Raw genomic sequence first — 16,289 nt, forward strand, 5'->3', positions numbered from 1 at the left:
CAGGCCAGAAGAGGGCACCAGATCTCATTCATTAGAGATGGTTGTGAGCCACCATGTGGTAGCTGGGAATTGAGCTCAGGACCTTTGGAATCACCTGAGTATTATTAAAGTGCATAGATGTTATTAGGTGCTCCCCTCTGTCACTCGCTGCCTATTCCTTTGAGGCAGAGTCTCTCTCTGAACCTGGGGCTCAGACTTTCTCAGCTAGTCTGGAAGCTAGTAAATCCAAGCTGTCTTCCTGTCTGTCCAGCTCTGGGCTGGTGTTATAGGCATTTGCAGGAACACCCAGCTTGCTTCATGGTTCTGGGATCCACACTCTGGTCCTCATGATTGTGGCACAGACAAGAACAGCAGCTGATCCATCTCTCCAGACCGCAAACCTACAGGTTTTATTTTATTTTCCTTATGAAGGTGATGATTATTATTGTATGGGGTTGTGTTAGGAAGCCTGTTTATAAAGAAGCAGTTTGTACAGATTTGAAGCAACTGTGCAAAATCATGTGGTCAACACTGAGCTCTTTTGTGCTGTCTCCTTTGAACTGATCTCCATCTACCACAAGAAACCACTGGCCTAATTTCTCTGTTTAAGCACGCGCACTCTCCTCTCCTCCCCTCTCTCTCTCTCTCTCTCTCTCTCTCTCTCTCTCTCTCTCTCCTTTCATCCCTCTCTTCCCCTTTCCATTCTTTAAATTTCATGTAATTGGATCATACAGTATGACTAGTTAATTTTTTTTTTTTTAGATTTAATCTATGTTGTGTGTAGCAGGAATTCATTCCTTTGAATGCTTGTGTGCCTTTTTGAATTTGTACTTTATTCTCACAATGATAGGTACGTAAGTTATTGAGTTGTGGTTTTGTTACTTTAGAGATAAGGTCTCTAGTAACCCAGGCTGGCATCAAACTCATAATTCTTCTGCTTCAGCTCCCTGCAATCTGAGATTAGAGGTATTTACCACCATGTCTCACCTTGGGCTGGTTATTAATCAGTCTGCTAGAAGCCTTTGTAAAATTCTGTCTATGTGCACATTATTTCACTGCTCTTAGACAAATGCCTCAGGGCGGAACTGCTACACCGTAGCTTAGGGGTAGTTATTTTCTTTATTATTATTATTATTTTTTTTTTAGATTTATTTTATGTTCAGGAGTTCTTTGCCTACATGAATATGTGAGCACTACATTCATGCCTGGTATTCACAGAAGTCAGAAAACAGCATCAGGTCTCCCTGGAAATGGAGTGGCAGAGAGTTTGGAAACACAGTGTGTGTTCTAGAAGCCAAATCTGCATCTTCTGCAAGAATACCAGCTCTTAATTGCTGAGCCATCTCCCCAGCCCCCATTTTAAACACCTTAAACCAGTGATTCAAAGCCTTCCTGATGCTGCAACCCTTTAATTCAGTCCCTTACGGCATGGTGAACCCCCACCCAAGAGATTATTTTGGTTGCTACTTTATAACAGCAGTTTTGCTACCATTATGAATCACAATGTGAATGTTTTTGGAGACTGAGGTTTGCCGAAGAGGTCACAACCCACAAGTTGAGAACTGCTGTCTTAAATGTTTCTCCAAGTAGTTTTGTGTTCTTACTACTGTAAAAGAGAATTCCAGCAGCTCTGATTACCCTTCACATTTAGTGCATTTTTCTTTTCTTTTTTTTTAATATTCATTTGTTTGTTTGTTTGTTGCCATTTCACCCAGAATGTGCAAATTCATGGTGATTTTTAATTTGTGTTTTATTTGTGTGTGTGTGTGTGTGTGTGTGTGTGTGTGTGTGTGTGTGTGTGAAGTGCATAAGCATACACGTATGGAGGTCAGGGAACAACTTTCAGGCATAGATTTTTCTCCTTCCTCTGTGGGTTCTGTTTAATGAACTCGGGTCATCAGGTTTGGGCGTCAAGTACGCTTAACCTACTGAACTCTCCAGCCTCTGTATTTTCTTGATAGTTTGGTGAGTGCCATTTCAACTTGACTTTTTGATAATTGTATATTTTCTTTGGAAACATGACTATTCACGTGTTTGTTCACTTGTCAAGTCACTTACCTTTAAGTGTTGATATGTAGGTCTATTATTCTGGAAAGAAATATTGTCATATACACATTATAAATACTTTTTCTCATAGTTTGCCATAGTTTGTCTTTTCTATCTTCTCACGACCTTTGGATTAGTTGACACTGTTTGAATTTTTTTCTTTTATAAAATGTTTAATCTGTGCAGCAGTGGGTAGGAAGATGTTGTCAGGTCCTCTGGAGCTGGAGTTATAGGTGGTTGTGAGCTGTTTAGTTTTAGTGCTGAGATCAGAATACAGGTCCTCTACAAAAGCAGCAAGCTCTCTCAACCACTGAGCCATCTCTCCAGCCCTATTTTTACTTTATACTCAGCACATGTTGTGTCCTAAGGAATCTCCACCGATCCCCAATTTCTAAAGCTGTTTGCCTTAATTTCCTTTAAGACATTTTACAATTTAAATTCTATGGTTTCATGTTTAGTACTTGTTGCTAACATATGGTTCTTTATATTAAAGAAAAACAAGTTTTTATCTGTGGAAGGAAGTTCTTTGCCCTTCACACGTTTGTCCATATGAATTGATAGTATTTGTCAGGAGCATTTTTCTTTCTTCGTAGAGCTGCTCTGGCAAATTGGGGTGGGGGGGCAATTCAATGTGTGTGAGTTTCTAGAACTTATTTCTGTTGCTGTATTTGTTTTTCTTCCAATTGATGACTAGCTTTATTGATAGTCTGGGTAACAGATGGGTATGAGTCTCTAAACTTCATTTTATGACTAATTGTCTTAGACACATCCAAGGAAGTTTGAAAACAACTTGAAAATTTAACTAAAAAAGCATGTTGGCTGTTTTTATTGTAATTACCTTGAATTAACAGATGGATTGATGGGAAACTGGTGTGTCTTTTTAAAGATCAGTCTTCTAATCTATAAACACCATATGTTTCTCTGTTTACTTCCCTTAAAATTTATCTCAGCAATGTTACTGTTTTCAAGTCTGATTTTCTTGGAGGTTTGGGTGAATTTATTCTTGAGTATTTTGTGGTTTCGATGTGTAAATGCAATTGATTTTAGATTTTTGTCTAATTGATTAAGTATATACAAATGACAAGTGATTTGAGATTGCCACACCTAATGACTTACAAATGCCATTGTGTAGAATTCTTGGTGCTTTTATAGAAAGAGGCATTTCAGCTATTAATAACACCCCTTCTCATGAAACTTCTCTCTGATAGTAACATAGCCATATCAGCTTTCTTATGCTTGTTTCTGCATATCTTTTTTTAAATTTGTTCACTCTCAATTTGTTGTGGTTTTTATATTTAAGCATGTTCTCTCATATACAGCATGTTGTTGAGCCTTGCTGTTTGTTGTCTGAAAGTTTTCATTTTAGAACATTTAGTACCTTTGTGTTTAATGTATTCAATGATAATGGCTTAACCTCCACAGCTGCCTCCACCCTCTATTCTGTATTTGCTGGACAGCTTTCCTATCTGTTCCATTTGTATTCTTACTTCTTTATTCTTCTTCATTTTGGCTACTCAAATATATGTCCGATACATATTGGAATATTCTATTTAATTTATTCTATTACCACCTTTTTAATGTGTTCATTATTTCATTATTGGATGCCTTCTCTGAGAAATTTACTATGCATTATTAATTTTCCATGTCCTATTTGGTTAATATTGTACCATTTCAGACACGCTAGAAAAACTTAAAAAGCTAAAGGTCCATTAGCCTCAACCCTCTTTCTAAGCTTGTCATATGTTTTATATTTACATAGGTGGTAAGATGTGTCATGCAGGGACTGGTAAGATGGCTAGTGGTTAAGAATGCATACTGCCTAAAGAAGATAATCAAGAAAGCGGACACGGGGTATGATGATCAATCCTCATTTAGAAAGACAAATGGGATATGCATTGAATGTATGACAGGAGTCTACCGCAGAAAGCATCTGAAAGCTCCAAAGTAGATACTAAGACTCATAACCAAACCTTCGGCAGAGTGCAGGGAATCATATGAAAGAAGAGGAGTTTGATGTGGAAAGGATAGGAGCTCCACAAGAACCAAACATATCTGGGCACAGGGTCTTTTCTGAGATGGACACTCAATCAAAGACCATGAGAGGATAAAACCTAGAACCTCTGCTCGGATGTGACCCGTGATAGCTCAGTAATCAATTGGTTTCCCATAGTAAGGGGAACAAGGACTATTTCTAACAGGAACTCAATTACTGGCTCTTTGACCTCCCCACCTCCCAAGGGAGGAGCAGTACTGTTAGGCCACAGAGGAGGACTTTGCAGCCAGTCCTGAAAATACCTGACAAAACGAAGTCATATGAAAGGGGAGGAGGTCCTCCCCTATCAGTGGACTTGGAAAGGGACAGGGAGGAGATGAGGGAGGGAGGGTGGGATTGGGGAGGGAATGAGGGATACAGCTGGGATACAGAATTAACAAAATGTAACTAATGAGAAAAATAAAATTAAAAAAAAAAAAGAATGCATACTGCCCTTTCAGAAGATCTGAGTTTAGTTCCCTGCACCCACATTACAAAACTCATAATCACCTGTGGCTCTAGAGATCTGTCACTCTCTTCTGGTCTCTAGGAGCTCTTCGTTCATGTGCCCCACCCTAACACACAATTAAAATTAAAATAAATAAAAGAACTACTACACACTGTTATTATTATATATTAAGTAATCCTTTCAAGAAAATTATGGCATCACCACACTCATGTATATTTAGCATGACTTCATTATTCCCAATAGATTTCTATTTCTGACTAATATAATTTTCCTGTGGCAGTCCCCAGCTTTTTTTTTTCCATTTTTAATAATGCAATACAAGTGAGCTAGTGGGATTCTGTAAACTTTCTCTTACCTGAAAATGTGCTAGTCCCACCCTCATCTTTGAAGAGTGTCGCATCTAATCAGGATTCTGAGCCGACAAGCTATCTGTTTGAAGGCTGGCTTTGTTATTTTCTGGCTCCTTTTGTTTCTGTGGCAAAGTCAGTCGTCACCCATCACTTTTTCCACTATTGTGTGTCACTTGTTCCTCTGGCTGCTTTGAGATGTTCTCCTTAGGTTTTTGGCAGTTTGGCAGTGGATGCACACCCATCTGCCTTTCTTCATTCTGTAAGGTGTAGTGAACATCCTGGATCCGTAAGTTAATGTCTGTCTTCAGATTTCAGAAATGGGCTGGTAGGGTAGCTAAGGGTAGAAAGGTGCCATCCCGTGTTTCATCCTTCCCAAACAGTTCCACCAACTGGAACCAAGCATTCAAATACATGAGGGCCATTCTCATTCAAACCACCACACAGAAAGAGGTAGAAGAAAGAGAAGGAGAGAGATATAGGAAGAGGAAAAACAGGAAGGGGTGGAAGAAAAGGAGGGAGGGAAAAGCAGAATGAGTGGAGAGAGAAAAGGAAAAGGGAGAAGCAGACTGGATGATAGAGAGAACATACTTCTTTGCCTTCTACTTCCTGTCTCAGCCATGTCCCCAACTGACTGTTGGGTGTCTGCCCACCCTGAGGGTGGGTCTTTTCCCTATTACTTTGTGAACCCATAGACAATCATTCCTGGTAATATGCTTACTAATACACCCAGAAGCATGCTTTGAATTCTCTAGGCATCCATTAGAACATTCAAAATGATACTGCAAACTAACCATCATGATAAACAACAGTCTGGTATATACAGCAGTTGCTGGGACCAGCCTCAGCATGCTCCACAAGATGGAATAGCAGCTTGATGGCAAGCACCTTTACATACTAAGCCATTTTGCCACGATGGTCTCCTGCTTCCCCACAATTTCCTTTCCTTGCCATCATGCCATCCCTTATGCAGTTTGTGGCATTTTCCTAGTCACCAATCTCATCAAGCAGAAGAACTTTTTGCAATAGAATGATTTTCAGTTAGATCAAGATCACTTCCCCCCAAGAGTTGAGTGTAGAGAGTTGGCTGTGCTGGTGTTCACCTGTAACCCCAGAACTTGGGATTGGAAGCAGGATGATAGAAGTTCAAGGTCATCTTCAGCTACATAATGAACTTGAGTCCAGTTTGGGCTACATGAGAAGGCCCCTTCTCAAAAAAAAAAAAAATTACACATGGAACCACTGTTTCTGGTGTCATACTAAGATACCAGGTCTGACCCTGAAGCTTTGACTTACCTTGGCCCACCCACCCTCTCTTCTGTATTTGCTAGACATGAAGTATCTTCAGGATAAAACTCTACTCATTTATAGTTATTCCTTCTATAATGTGCATTTTATACTATAGAGGAATTCGAGTGAACACTGCTGTAGCATCTCTGACACAAAAATTTATCTTTTTAGTTTTATTAGCATATATTAATCATATAATGGCTTTCATTATGACATTTGCATACATGCATGTGGTGTATTTTGATCATACTCACATACATACCCATTACCCTGTGTGGTCCCACTGATGCCCTGCCGCTAACTCCCAACTGGTTGTTCTTCTGTGTTCACACCTCTCTTTGTGGTGAACCAATGAGTTTAGTGCTACTCATGGGAGCATGGTATACGGCTATTGATAGAGAGATAAGCAACATACCAGTGGCTCTGCAGTCTTACTTTCCTGAGGAAAATGTCTCTCCCTCTCTCAGCAACCAACAATTGCTTATATCTTTAGTGGTGGGGCCTCCGGATATCCCTCCATCCAGCAACTGTTACCCGTTTATAAACCATCAAGAATGGGTGGAACTTCGTGAACCCCTCCCCTCTTTGTGAGGGAACGTTGACAAGCACAGTATTGTGCAGGCAGTGATAGTTGCTGGGGGTTCAAGAGGGCCACACCCAAGTCATACTCGGAAGACAGTGTTCCACATTACCCCACTCCTTCCTCTCACTCTTACTTTGTTTCCTTCCCCTTTTCTGCAGTGTTCTCAAGCCTTGCAGGCAGTGGGCTAGATGCCACATTTAGGGTCTGAGCATTTAGCAGCCTTTTCTTCTCAGCATGCAGATCATGCTGTGCATGTGACTGACACCCGCTGCAAACGGAAGCATTCCTGGTACTGAGATTTCTAAGGAATTTTCTTAGTTAGGGTCACGGTTGCTGTGATTAAAACATCATGACCAAGAGTAATGTGGGGGGGGATTTGGCTTAAACTTCCAGATCGTTGTCCATCATCAAAGGAAGTCAGGACAGGGACTCAAACAGGGCAGATCCTGGAGACAGGATAGGCCAAGAAGGGGTTCTGCTTACTGGCTTCCTCCTCATGGCTTGCTCAGCCTGCTTTCTCATGGCACCCAGGACCACCCGGCCAGGGTGGGGACACTCACAATGGTCTTGACCCTCCCCTATCAATCACCAATTAAGAAAACACCTTACAGGCCTCCATCTTAGGGAGGCCTCATGTTATGGAGGCATTCTCTCGGTTGGGGTTCCCTCCTCTCCAATGACTCTATCCTGTGTCAAGTTGACATAAAAAGCAGCCAAGACAGGATCCACAGTGTGAGCCCTAGTTCCTTTCCTGAGGAAGTGGAGTGCCATCCTTTAAATGGAGGGAAGAAATGTGTGACTAAGCCACTACACCATCAAACTCACGCCTCACCAGAACATCGCACAGTAACATTTCTTCCTTTCTTTACAGAGATGTGTCCACTGGACCCACCAGAGGTCCCCAATGCCACATTCAAAGCCCTCTCCTACAAGAATGGCACCATCCTAAACTGTGAATGCAAGAAACATTTCCGAAGAAGCAATTCTATTTATATGTCTTGTTCGGGGAACTCCTGGATCAACCCCTGCCAGTGTACAAGCAACTGTAAGTGTCCCTTTTGTAACCTTGATGGGAAAGGGACTGGGCATAAAAGGAAACACACCCAGCTCCCGTGAACTCAGGCCAACAGACCGAAAAAAAAAAATGGTAGACAAGTCTTTGGGATAATGGATCTTATCGGCTTCTGGGATAACCGCCCATTTAACATGATTTAACGAGTGTCTGCTTGGTCTAAGAACTAGGCTTGCTAAGCCTGAGTCAATCTGATAGATTCCAGGACTGTGCTGTTGGCCTTTCTTCTTTCTTCCTTGGGTTCAGAATGCTCCTTCACACAACCTGTTTCTTCTCTCTTCTGGGGCGGGGGGTGAGATTGTGGAAAAGTGGTAGTTTTATGAATGCATGCACACACACACATATCTAACATTTTCATTACATGTATCTATCATACATAGTCCTGGGTTATATAGGGATATTTTCACACAGGTACACACTGTAGAATGAATGTGTTCTGCCCCCGCTCAATACCCCCTACTCTCTCCTCTATTCCCCCCCCAACCCATTAGTCACTTTTAGTTTCCATGTAAGTGGTTTTCTTACATTTTTAGGTCATATAAACATACTTGATTTTAGGGACCTATAGAAAATCTAGGAACCACAAATGGAAAAAAAAAATCTTTCTGTAGGTTTATTAATTTGCTTAATATTTTTCTCTAGTTGCATTCATTTTCTTTTTATGGCTGAAAATTTTCCATCGTGCAGCTGAGCAGAGAGGGGTGGCACAAATGTTTAAACCCAGCACTCATCAGGCAGAGGCAGGCAATCTCTATGAGTTTGAAGCCAGCCTGGTCTATATGATGAGCTCCATGCCAACCAAGACCGCAGAGTGAGATCTTGACTCGTGTGTGTGTGTGTGTGTGTGTGTGTGTGTGTGTGTTTTCTGATCACTGCCTTAAGAGCACATTTCTCCAACCACTAGAGGCGAGTGAAGGGATTAAATGAAGGCTGTGGGGTTAGCCTACTCCTACCTGCCATGTGTGACACTGGCAGCGCTGATGACAAGGAAAGATCCACTTATGTTTGAGTCACATGCACACAAGGATTTTCCAGTAGGAAAATCTCGCATTTCTTCTAGGAATATGTTGTGTCCATTGCTAATATGCATATGAATATGAATATTTAGAAGTCAGTGCTGGGCTAAGTGTGCTGATTCTGTTCAAGGGAGGCCTTATTTGTGCATCTTTCCTAACCCAGCACTGGGCACTCGAGAGATGTCCTGGGGTGAATGAATGTATGAACAGCATTTTTTATTAAAATTTTATATTAGTTTATTTATTTTACATCCCGCACTGAATTTTTCTATTCTGGGAATAGAAAATTCTATTCTGAATTTTATTCTGAATTCTATTCTGAATTTTCTATTTGGGAACTTATATACCTCATTCCTCCCATAATTCTCTAGCCAATGACAATGCAAGAAAGGAAGTTACACATGCACCTGAAGACCAGAAAAAGCAACAGACCACAGTATCGCAGAAATCAACACAGTCTGTGCATCAAGGGAACCTTCCAGGTAAGACATGAGACTCAAGAGTCATCCCCTAGCTAGCCCCTGGGAGCTGGTCTTTGGCTACATGGAAAGGATGAGCCAGATGAGGGAGAATAGTCCTGTTCTCCACAGACAGGTGCAATTTATTCACTCCTCAGAACACCATGCAGATGCAGATAACAATGTTGCCTATGTTACCTCATTCTGAAGGTAACATAGGCTATGGTTTGGCAGCATAAGAATTCAAGTCCTCAGATTCAATTCAGTTCAACAGCAAGTGTCGGGAATAGCCGTGCATAGGGCACTGCCCACAGAAGAAACAAGATGAATAGACAATGATCCCTGCCCTCACAAATTCCTCCTGTTTTCTCTAAAGTACAAACAATGAACTGCAAGCAAAACCACTGATAACAATTTGCTTCTTACAGAACATTTATAAAATGAAAAGCTCAGACAGTTATTTACTAGTTAATAAAGAGTGTTGGTGAGTGGACACTGTGTCTGCCCACACCTCTACCAAATGAAATAATAGTACTTAAATTAAGCCACAATGTCAGGAAGAAAGAGAGTCAGCTAGGGTTACATGACATTTGTGGGGACCAGTTGGCCATATGAAGACCCTATAGTCTTATGACAGAGTTTTAACCTTATGAAGAACATCATATGTAATATCATTTGAACCCCACAACTGAGTGATTCAGGGAGCGGGAAGAAGTACCTTGATGACCAAAGAAACTGAGACATAGCAACATTAAGCAATTTAGTTAAAGGCACATAATAGGGTAAAAGCAAGACCACTGGTCTCCTAGATTAGAAGAGGTATCTCTCTACTGAGAGCTCATTTTTAAATACTTAAAAACTACTCACAGCATCCAATACTGGGGGTGGAGGGTCAATCTAGGAAGTGCTATTGCGATGTGATGTTTTCAGTTCCTTTCTTCTCCCAGCTCTGTCCTGGGGTGATGTTTTCAAATACATTTAATGTTTCCTATGTTCTTTTAGAAACTGATGGCAATATCTACAGTTATTGGGAGGTTTCAGGAAAGTCGATGTTTGTTCTTACTCGAGAAAAATCAGCTGAACTAGGCATGTCTGTAATCCTAGCATTTGGGGAGCAGAAGCAGGAGGATCAGAAGTTCAAAGTCATCCTGAACTGTTTGATGTCCGCCTCGCCCCCACAAATAATAAAAAAGAGAGAACCAGATGTTTCTAACTGAGGGATTGTTCACAAATCGTCATAGTTTGGTGTTTACGTCTTAAAGAAACAAATCAAATTCAAACAGGTTCTGACAATTATGTTGTTTCTTGACCTTAAAATAATAATTTGTTCTGGGAGTAAAACATAGTCCCAGCACTGTTATGCTAAGTGCAGAGTCAGAAAATGGCTCAAGTCAGGAGCACTCAGCTTCTAGTTTGGGGCAGAAAGTCTGTATGTGGTTCTTTGGGAGATTATTTCGGTTACTGGGGGTTTTGAAAATCTGGAAGGTTCTAAACTTATGAGTAATTTCATGATCCAGAGTTAGACAGTATGTATAGTTCTGTATGACCAGATGGAGGGCAGTTGGTAGGGAATTCCAAGATTAATTCAGAACAGGCCGTGATCTCTGGGGCCAAAGTTCAGCCAAATCTGGCTTCATTCCAGTGGGTGCAAAGCTGCTGGCCATAGAGGATCTTTGGAAGGCTTGACTGGGCCAATATGGGTCAAGCTTTGGGTGTGGTTTAATCAAGGACCATGATATGTTTCACTGAGATTCTCTCTGTATCTCCCCTGCTCCAAACATTTGCCTTATCCTAGGTTAGCTCCACAAACTCCTAAGATAACTACCAAATTTGGTCCTCCTCACGTATTCAATGGCAATACAGAGTGGTCTGTCTCTTGGCTCCATGCTGCTGCTGTCTCTCAGCTGAGAGCCCTCTTCCACCTGTCTACTTTTCCAAAGCCCTTGGGATCTTTGTAACATCAGTCAAATAAAGAGCTCATTCCCCTGTGCTCCCAGGAAGCAGCCACTCTTAATCTGCCACAGCCACTGTCTATCCACTAGCCTAAGTCTTTCTTACTTAATCAACTGTCTGACCCTTGCAGGAGTGACAGGGTGCTGTGCTCCTGGGGAGACCTGAACAAACATTTGGTCACCAGACAGAACACTGACATCAAACTAAAAAAAAAAAAAAAATCCACCCAACTATCAAATTTATGAACCAATGAATTTATTGGGCTTGTTTTGGGGAGTATGGAAGACTCAATTGCAGCTGCCTCAACAAAAAACCCCATAGTATGGACGACAGTCCTCAAAAATTGCATCTCTGGAGCTCCCTCCTGGGCAGACCTCTCCCACAGTTTGAGTCTCCTCCCCTCAGTCATTGTCACTGCTTATGTAGCAATAAGAAAAGGAGGGCAATGAGTTTCAGGAGCATCCTGAGATCTGTGGGGTTTGCTTATTTTTCAGAATTGTAAGGAGCCTTCCTCCAAAAGGGAGTATTTCAGCTCAGAGAAATAGTTGCATCACACGGGGTTCCAGGCTTTCCTATGATTGCCTAAATTCCTGTCAGCTGGATACACTCAATACTTGTATGTTCAGTGAAAAAGTGAAACAAAAGAATAGAATCAAGATCAAGTTTCTAGTGACCAGAACCGGTCTGAGAGCAAGAAGTTACCCAGAGGCATTCACTGTGCCTTCCCAAACTTGCCTTCAGAAATCTCTTCCTCTTCCAGGTCACTGTGGGGAGCCCCCTGCGTGGGAACATGAAGGTGCCAAGAGAATCTATCATTTCGTGGCAGGACAGAGTGTTCACTACGAATGCATTCAAGGATACAAGGCTCTACAGAGACGTCCTGCTGTGAGCATCTGCAAAACTATGTGTGGGAAAACAGGGTGGACGCAGCCCCAGCTCACGTGTGTAGATGAAAAGGAACACCATCACTTCCCAGGTAGGCTGTTCCTTTCTTGTGTCCATCCCATTCGTTTTTCATCTGGAGTACTGCTGCTTATTGGCTTCTTTCTCCTTGCGACTTGCTCAGCCTGCTTTCTTTCTTTTTTTAATTTTTATTATTATTATTTTTTGTTACTTTACATCCTTGTTATAGCTCCCTCCCTCCTCCCCTCCCAATTTCACCCTCCTCCCCCTTCCCCTTTCCTCAGAAAAGGGGAGCTCCCTTTTCTATCCACTCCAGCTCATCAAGTTGCATCAAGACTGAGTGTGTCCTCTTCCCCTGTGGCCTGGCAAGGCAGTCCCACCAGGGGAAAGTGCTCAAAGAACTGGCAAGTGAGTCCCTGTCTGATGCAGTCCCCACTTCCCTTACTAGAGGACCCACATGAGGCCTAAGATGCCCATCTGCAACATCTTTGTAGGAGGCCTAGGTCCAGTTTATGCATGGTCCTTGGTTGATGCTTCCTTCTCAGTAAGCCTCTCTGGGCCCTGGTTAGTTGGCTCTGTTGGTCTTCTTGTGGAGCTCCTGTCACCTCCAGGTCCTTTTCTCTCTCCTCCACTTTTCCACAAGACCCCCTACGAATCACCCAATGTTTGGCCCGAGTCTCAGCATCTGCTTTGAGGTGCTGCTGGGTAGCAACAGCCTGACATCTCTGTCAGGTTCTTGTCTGCAAGTTTAGAAGAGCATCGTTCATAGTGTCAGAGGTTGACACTCTCCGATAGGGTGGGTCTTTGGTGGGCAGATAGGTGGGTAGCTATTGGTTGGGCATTCCCTCAATCTCTGCTCTATCTTTATCCCTGCACATCTTGTAGGCGGGCTAAATTTTGGGTCAAAGTTTTTGTGGGTAGATTCATGCTCCCCTCCCTCTGCTAGGAGACTAGTCTAGTTAGTGGTGTCCTTTTCAGTCTCTGTGGCCTCTGCTACTAGGAGTCTCTGCTTGAATCCCTCTCGTAGCCTCCCAGGAGCCTACCCTGACTTAGGTCTCCAGCTTGTCACAGAGATCCTCCCATCAGTTTCTCTTTTCTCTACAGGTCTTCTGCCCTCTTGCCCTCACTCTCCCCATGTCTGTTCTCCACCTTCTTAATTCTCTGTGCCCCCTCTCCTACCCTGTTCCCTCTCTTCAGCCGCTACCACTGTCTATTCTATCTCCCCTTCTGAGTGAGATTTACACCTCCTCCCTTGGATCCTCTATGTTACTTATATTCTCTGAGTCTGTGCCTCGTAGTATGCTTATCCTGTACTATATGGCTATATCCTTACAAGTGAGTACATACCATGTGTGTCTTTCTGGATCTGAATTACCTCACTCAATTCTTTTCTAGTTACATCCATTTACCTGAAAATTTTATGATTTGTTTGTTTTTAAAAGCTGAGTAGTATTCCATCGTGTAAATGTGCCAGTTTCTTCATCCATTCTCCACTTGAGGGACATCTAGGTTGTTTCCAGATTCTTGTTATTGTGAATAAAGCTTCTATGAACAAAGTTGAGCAAGTGTCCTTATTATATGGTGGAGCATCTTTTGGGTATATACCCAGGAGAGGTATAGCTGGGTCTTAAGATAAAGCTATTCCCAATTTTCTGAGAAAGCACCAGATTGATTTCCAAAGTGGTTTACACTCCCACCAGCAACGGAGGAGGGTTTCCCTTTCTCCACAACCTCGCCAGCATGTGCTGTCATTTGAGATTTTGATGTTAGACATTCTGACCAGTGTGAGATGGAATCTCAGAGTTGTTTTTATTTGCATTTTCTGATGACTAAGGAAGTTGAGCATTTCTTTAAATGCTTCTTCAACAGTCAAAATTCCTATGTTGAGAATTCTGTTTAGTTCTGCGCCCCATTTTTTTAATTGGGTTATTTTGTTTATTGGTTATTTTGATTTCTTGAGTTCATTTTACATTTTGAATATTAGCCCTTTGTAGGATGCAGGACTGGTGAAGATCTTTTCCCAATCTGTAGGCTGTCTTTTTGTTCTATTGACAGTGTCCTTTGCCTTACAGAAGATTTTCAGTTTCACAAGGTCCCATTTATTGATTGTTGATCTTAGAGCCTGTGCTGCTGGTGTTCTGTTGAGGATGTTGTCTCCTTTGTCAATGAGTTCAAGGCTCTTTTCCACTTTTGCTTCTAATAAATTTAGTGTATGTAGTATTATATTGAGGTCTTTGATTCACTTGGACTTGTGCTTTGTGCAGGGAGATAAATTTGGATTTATTTGCATTTTTCTACATGTAGACATCCAGTTAGACCAGCACCATTTATTGAAGATGCTGCCTTTTTTTCCATTGTATGGTTTTGGCTCTTCCTGTTTTTAATCAATCAATTTATTTATTCACTTTATATCCTGATTGTAGCATCCTCCTCTGCTCTCTCTCCCTCCCCCTTCTCCCACCCCTCTCCTATTCCTTAGAAAAGGGGAGACATCACACCCCATCTATCCACCCCATCTCATCAAATCACATCAGGACTGAGAGTGTCTTCTTCCTTGTGGCCTGGCAAGGCAGCCCCATCAGGGGGGTAGTTCTCAAAAGCATAATTTAAGGTTTATTTATTTATTTATTCATTTATTCATTTAATGTGTATGATACTCTATCTGCATGTACAACTGCATGCCAGAAGAGGGCATCAGATCACATTATAGATGGTTATGAGCCACCATGTGGTTGTTTGGACTTGAACTCAGAACCTCTGGAAGAACAGACAGTGCTCCTAACAGCTGAGCCATCTCTCCAACCTACCAGTCTGCCTTTTTTAGAGAACCCAGGATCACCAGCCCAGAGGTGGCACCACCCACAATGCACAGGGCCCTCCCACATCAATCACTATTCAATAAAATGCCCTACAGTTTTGTCTACAGCCCAATCTTATGGCAGCATTTTCTCAATTGAAGTTTCCTCCTCTCCAACGACTCTAGCCTATGTCAAACTGACATAAAACTAGCCTGCACACTGGGTCACTGATCACAAAGGAGCTGTCAAAGCTCTGTTTAATTCTTTTCATGATGGTGGTGAAGGTGGTGGTGGTGTGTAATTTTGACCCAATTCCAAAACAAGGGTGGCATCCAAGGCTGAGTAGGCAGCCTGAAGAGAAAGACTCTCTCATAGTTCTATAAGAGAGTCACTGTCAGGGTTAGGATTCCCCCTTACATGCTCTACTGTGCCCCCCTTTTGGTTATTGTTTTTGAAGACAGGGTTTGTCTGTGTGTCCCTGGCTGTCCTCGAACTAGTTCTGGAGACCAGACTGGCCTTGAACTCATAGGCCTCTGCCTCCCAAGTTCTGGGATCAAAGGCAGGGGCCACCACCACCCAGCTGCTATGGCCTCTTAACTGCTTCTAGTTCCCCTGATGTGAAACAGTGCCTCAGAGACATTCCCAAAAAATGTGCCATGTGTTAGCAGGTGTATGTGGGGCCATCAGCAGATGGTGGGTGGAAGGAGGCATCTGAGTCTCATAGTTCCAGCTTGGCCTCAAAGTGCATTGCCTTCTTTCTTCTGCAGCTAGTGAAGAATCTCCAGAAAGCAGAGATCCTTCTCCTGAGAGTGAGACTGACTGTCCCATCACCACCACAGGTATGGAGAGAGCTTCCACAAACAGACATTTGGCCATCAGGCACAAGCTGACAATGACTATGCAAGCCTCTCCTGAGAGGAACGAGGGGGAAGCCAGCATAGCTGTCTCCCTCTCTCTCTCTTCTCCAAAGCAAGAATGTGGCCATTGCGATATAATTACCCCAAGGCAGTCTGGGAAGATGGCTCAGCTGGTATGGTTCTTATTATGTAAAGCCCAAGGACCTGCCTTTGATTCTCCCAAAGAATCACACTAAAAATGTAAAAAAAAAAAAAAAAAAAAAAAAACAAAACTATGCAAGGCAGTGGTTATCCTAGCACTGGGGAGGCAGAAACATGAGGGTCTCTACAGCTTGCTGGTCATAGTCTAGTCTAACTGAACCAATGAGAATCAAATAAGAGAACCTGTCTCAAAAAAAAAAAAAAAAGTGATCAATGAAGAAAGACATCTGATGTTGACCTCTGGCCTCCAAAGGCACATGTGCATAGGCACTTGCACACACAGAT

At 42.3% G+C, this 16,289-nt stretch overlaps 1 protein-coding gene across 1 annotated transcript in view; it reads left to right on the forward strand.

Annotated features, from left to right (window-relative positions):
- The window catches only part of Il2ra (interleukin 2 receptor subunit alpha), a 46,836-nt gene that overhangs the window by 21,795 nt on the left and 8,752 nt on the right, over positions 1-16,289 (forward strand). The window contains exons 2-5 of the mRNA XM_021650916.2: positions 7,618-7,791; positions 9,206-9,316; positions 12,006-12,221; positions 15,714-15,785. Of these exons, the coding sequence (XP_021506591.1) occupies positions 7,618-7,791; positions 9,206-9,316; positions 12,006-12,221; positions 15,714-15,785 (573 nt within the window). The remainder of the gene's footprint in view (positions 1-7,617; positions 7,792-9,205; positions 9,317-12,005; positions 12,222-15,713; positions 15,786-16,289) is intronic.

The sequence above is a fragment of the Meriones unguiculatus genome, chromosome 19 (assembly GCF_030254825.1).
Source record: "Meriones unguiculatus strain TT.TT164.6M chromosome 19, Bangor_MerUng_6.1, whole genome shotgun sequence".
NCBI classification, from domain to species: Eukaryota; Metazoa; Chordata; class Mammalia; order Rodentia; family Muridae; genus Meriones; species Meriones unguiculatus.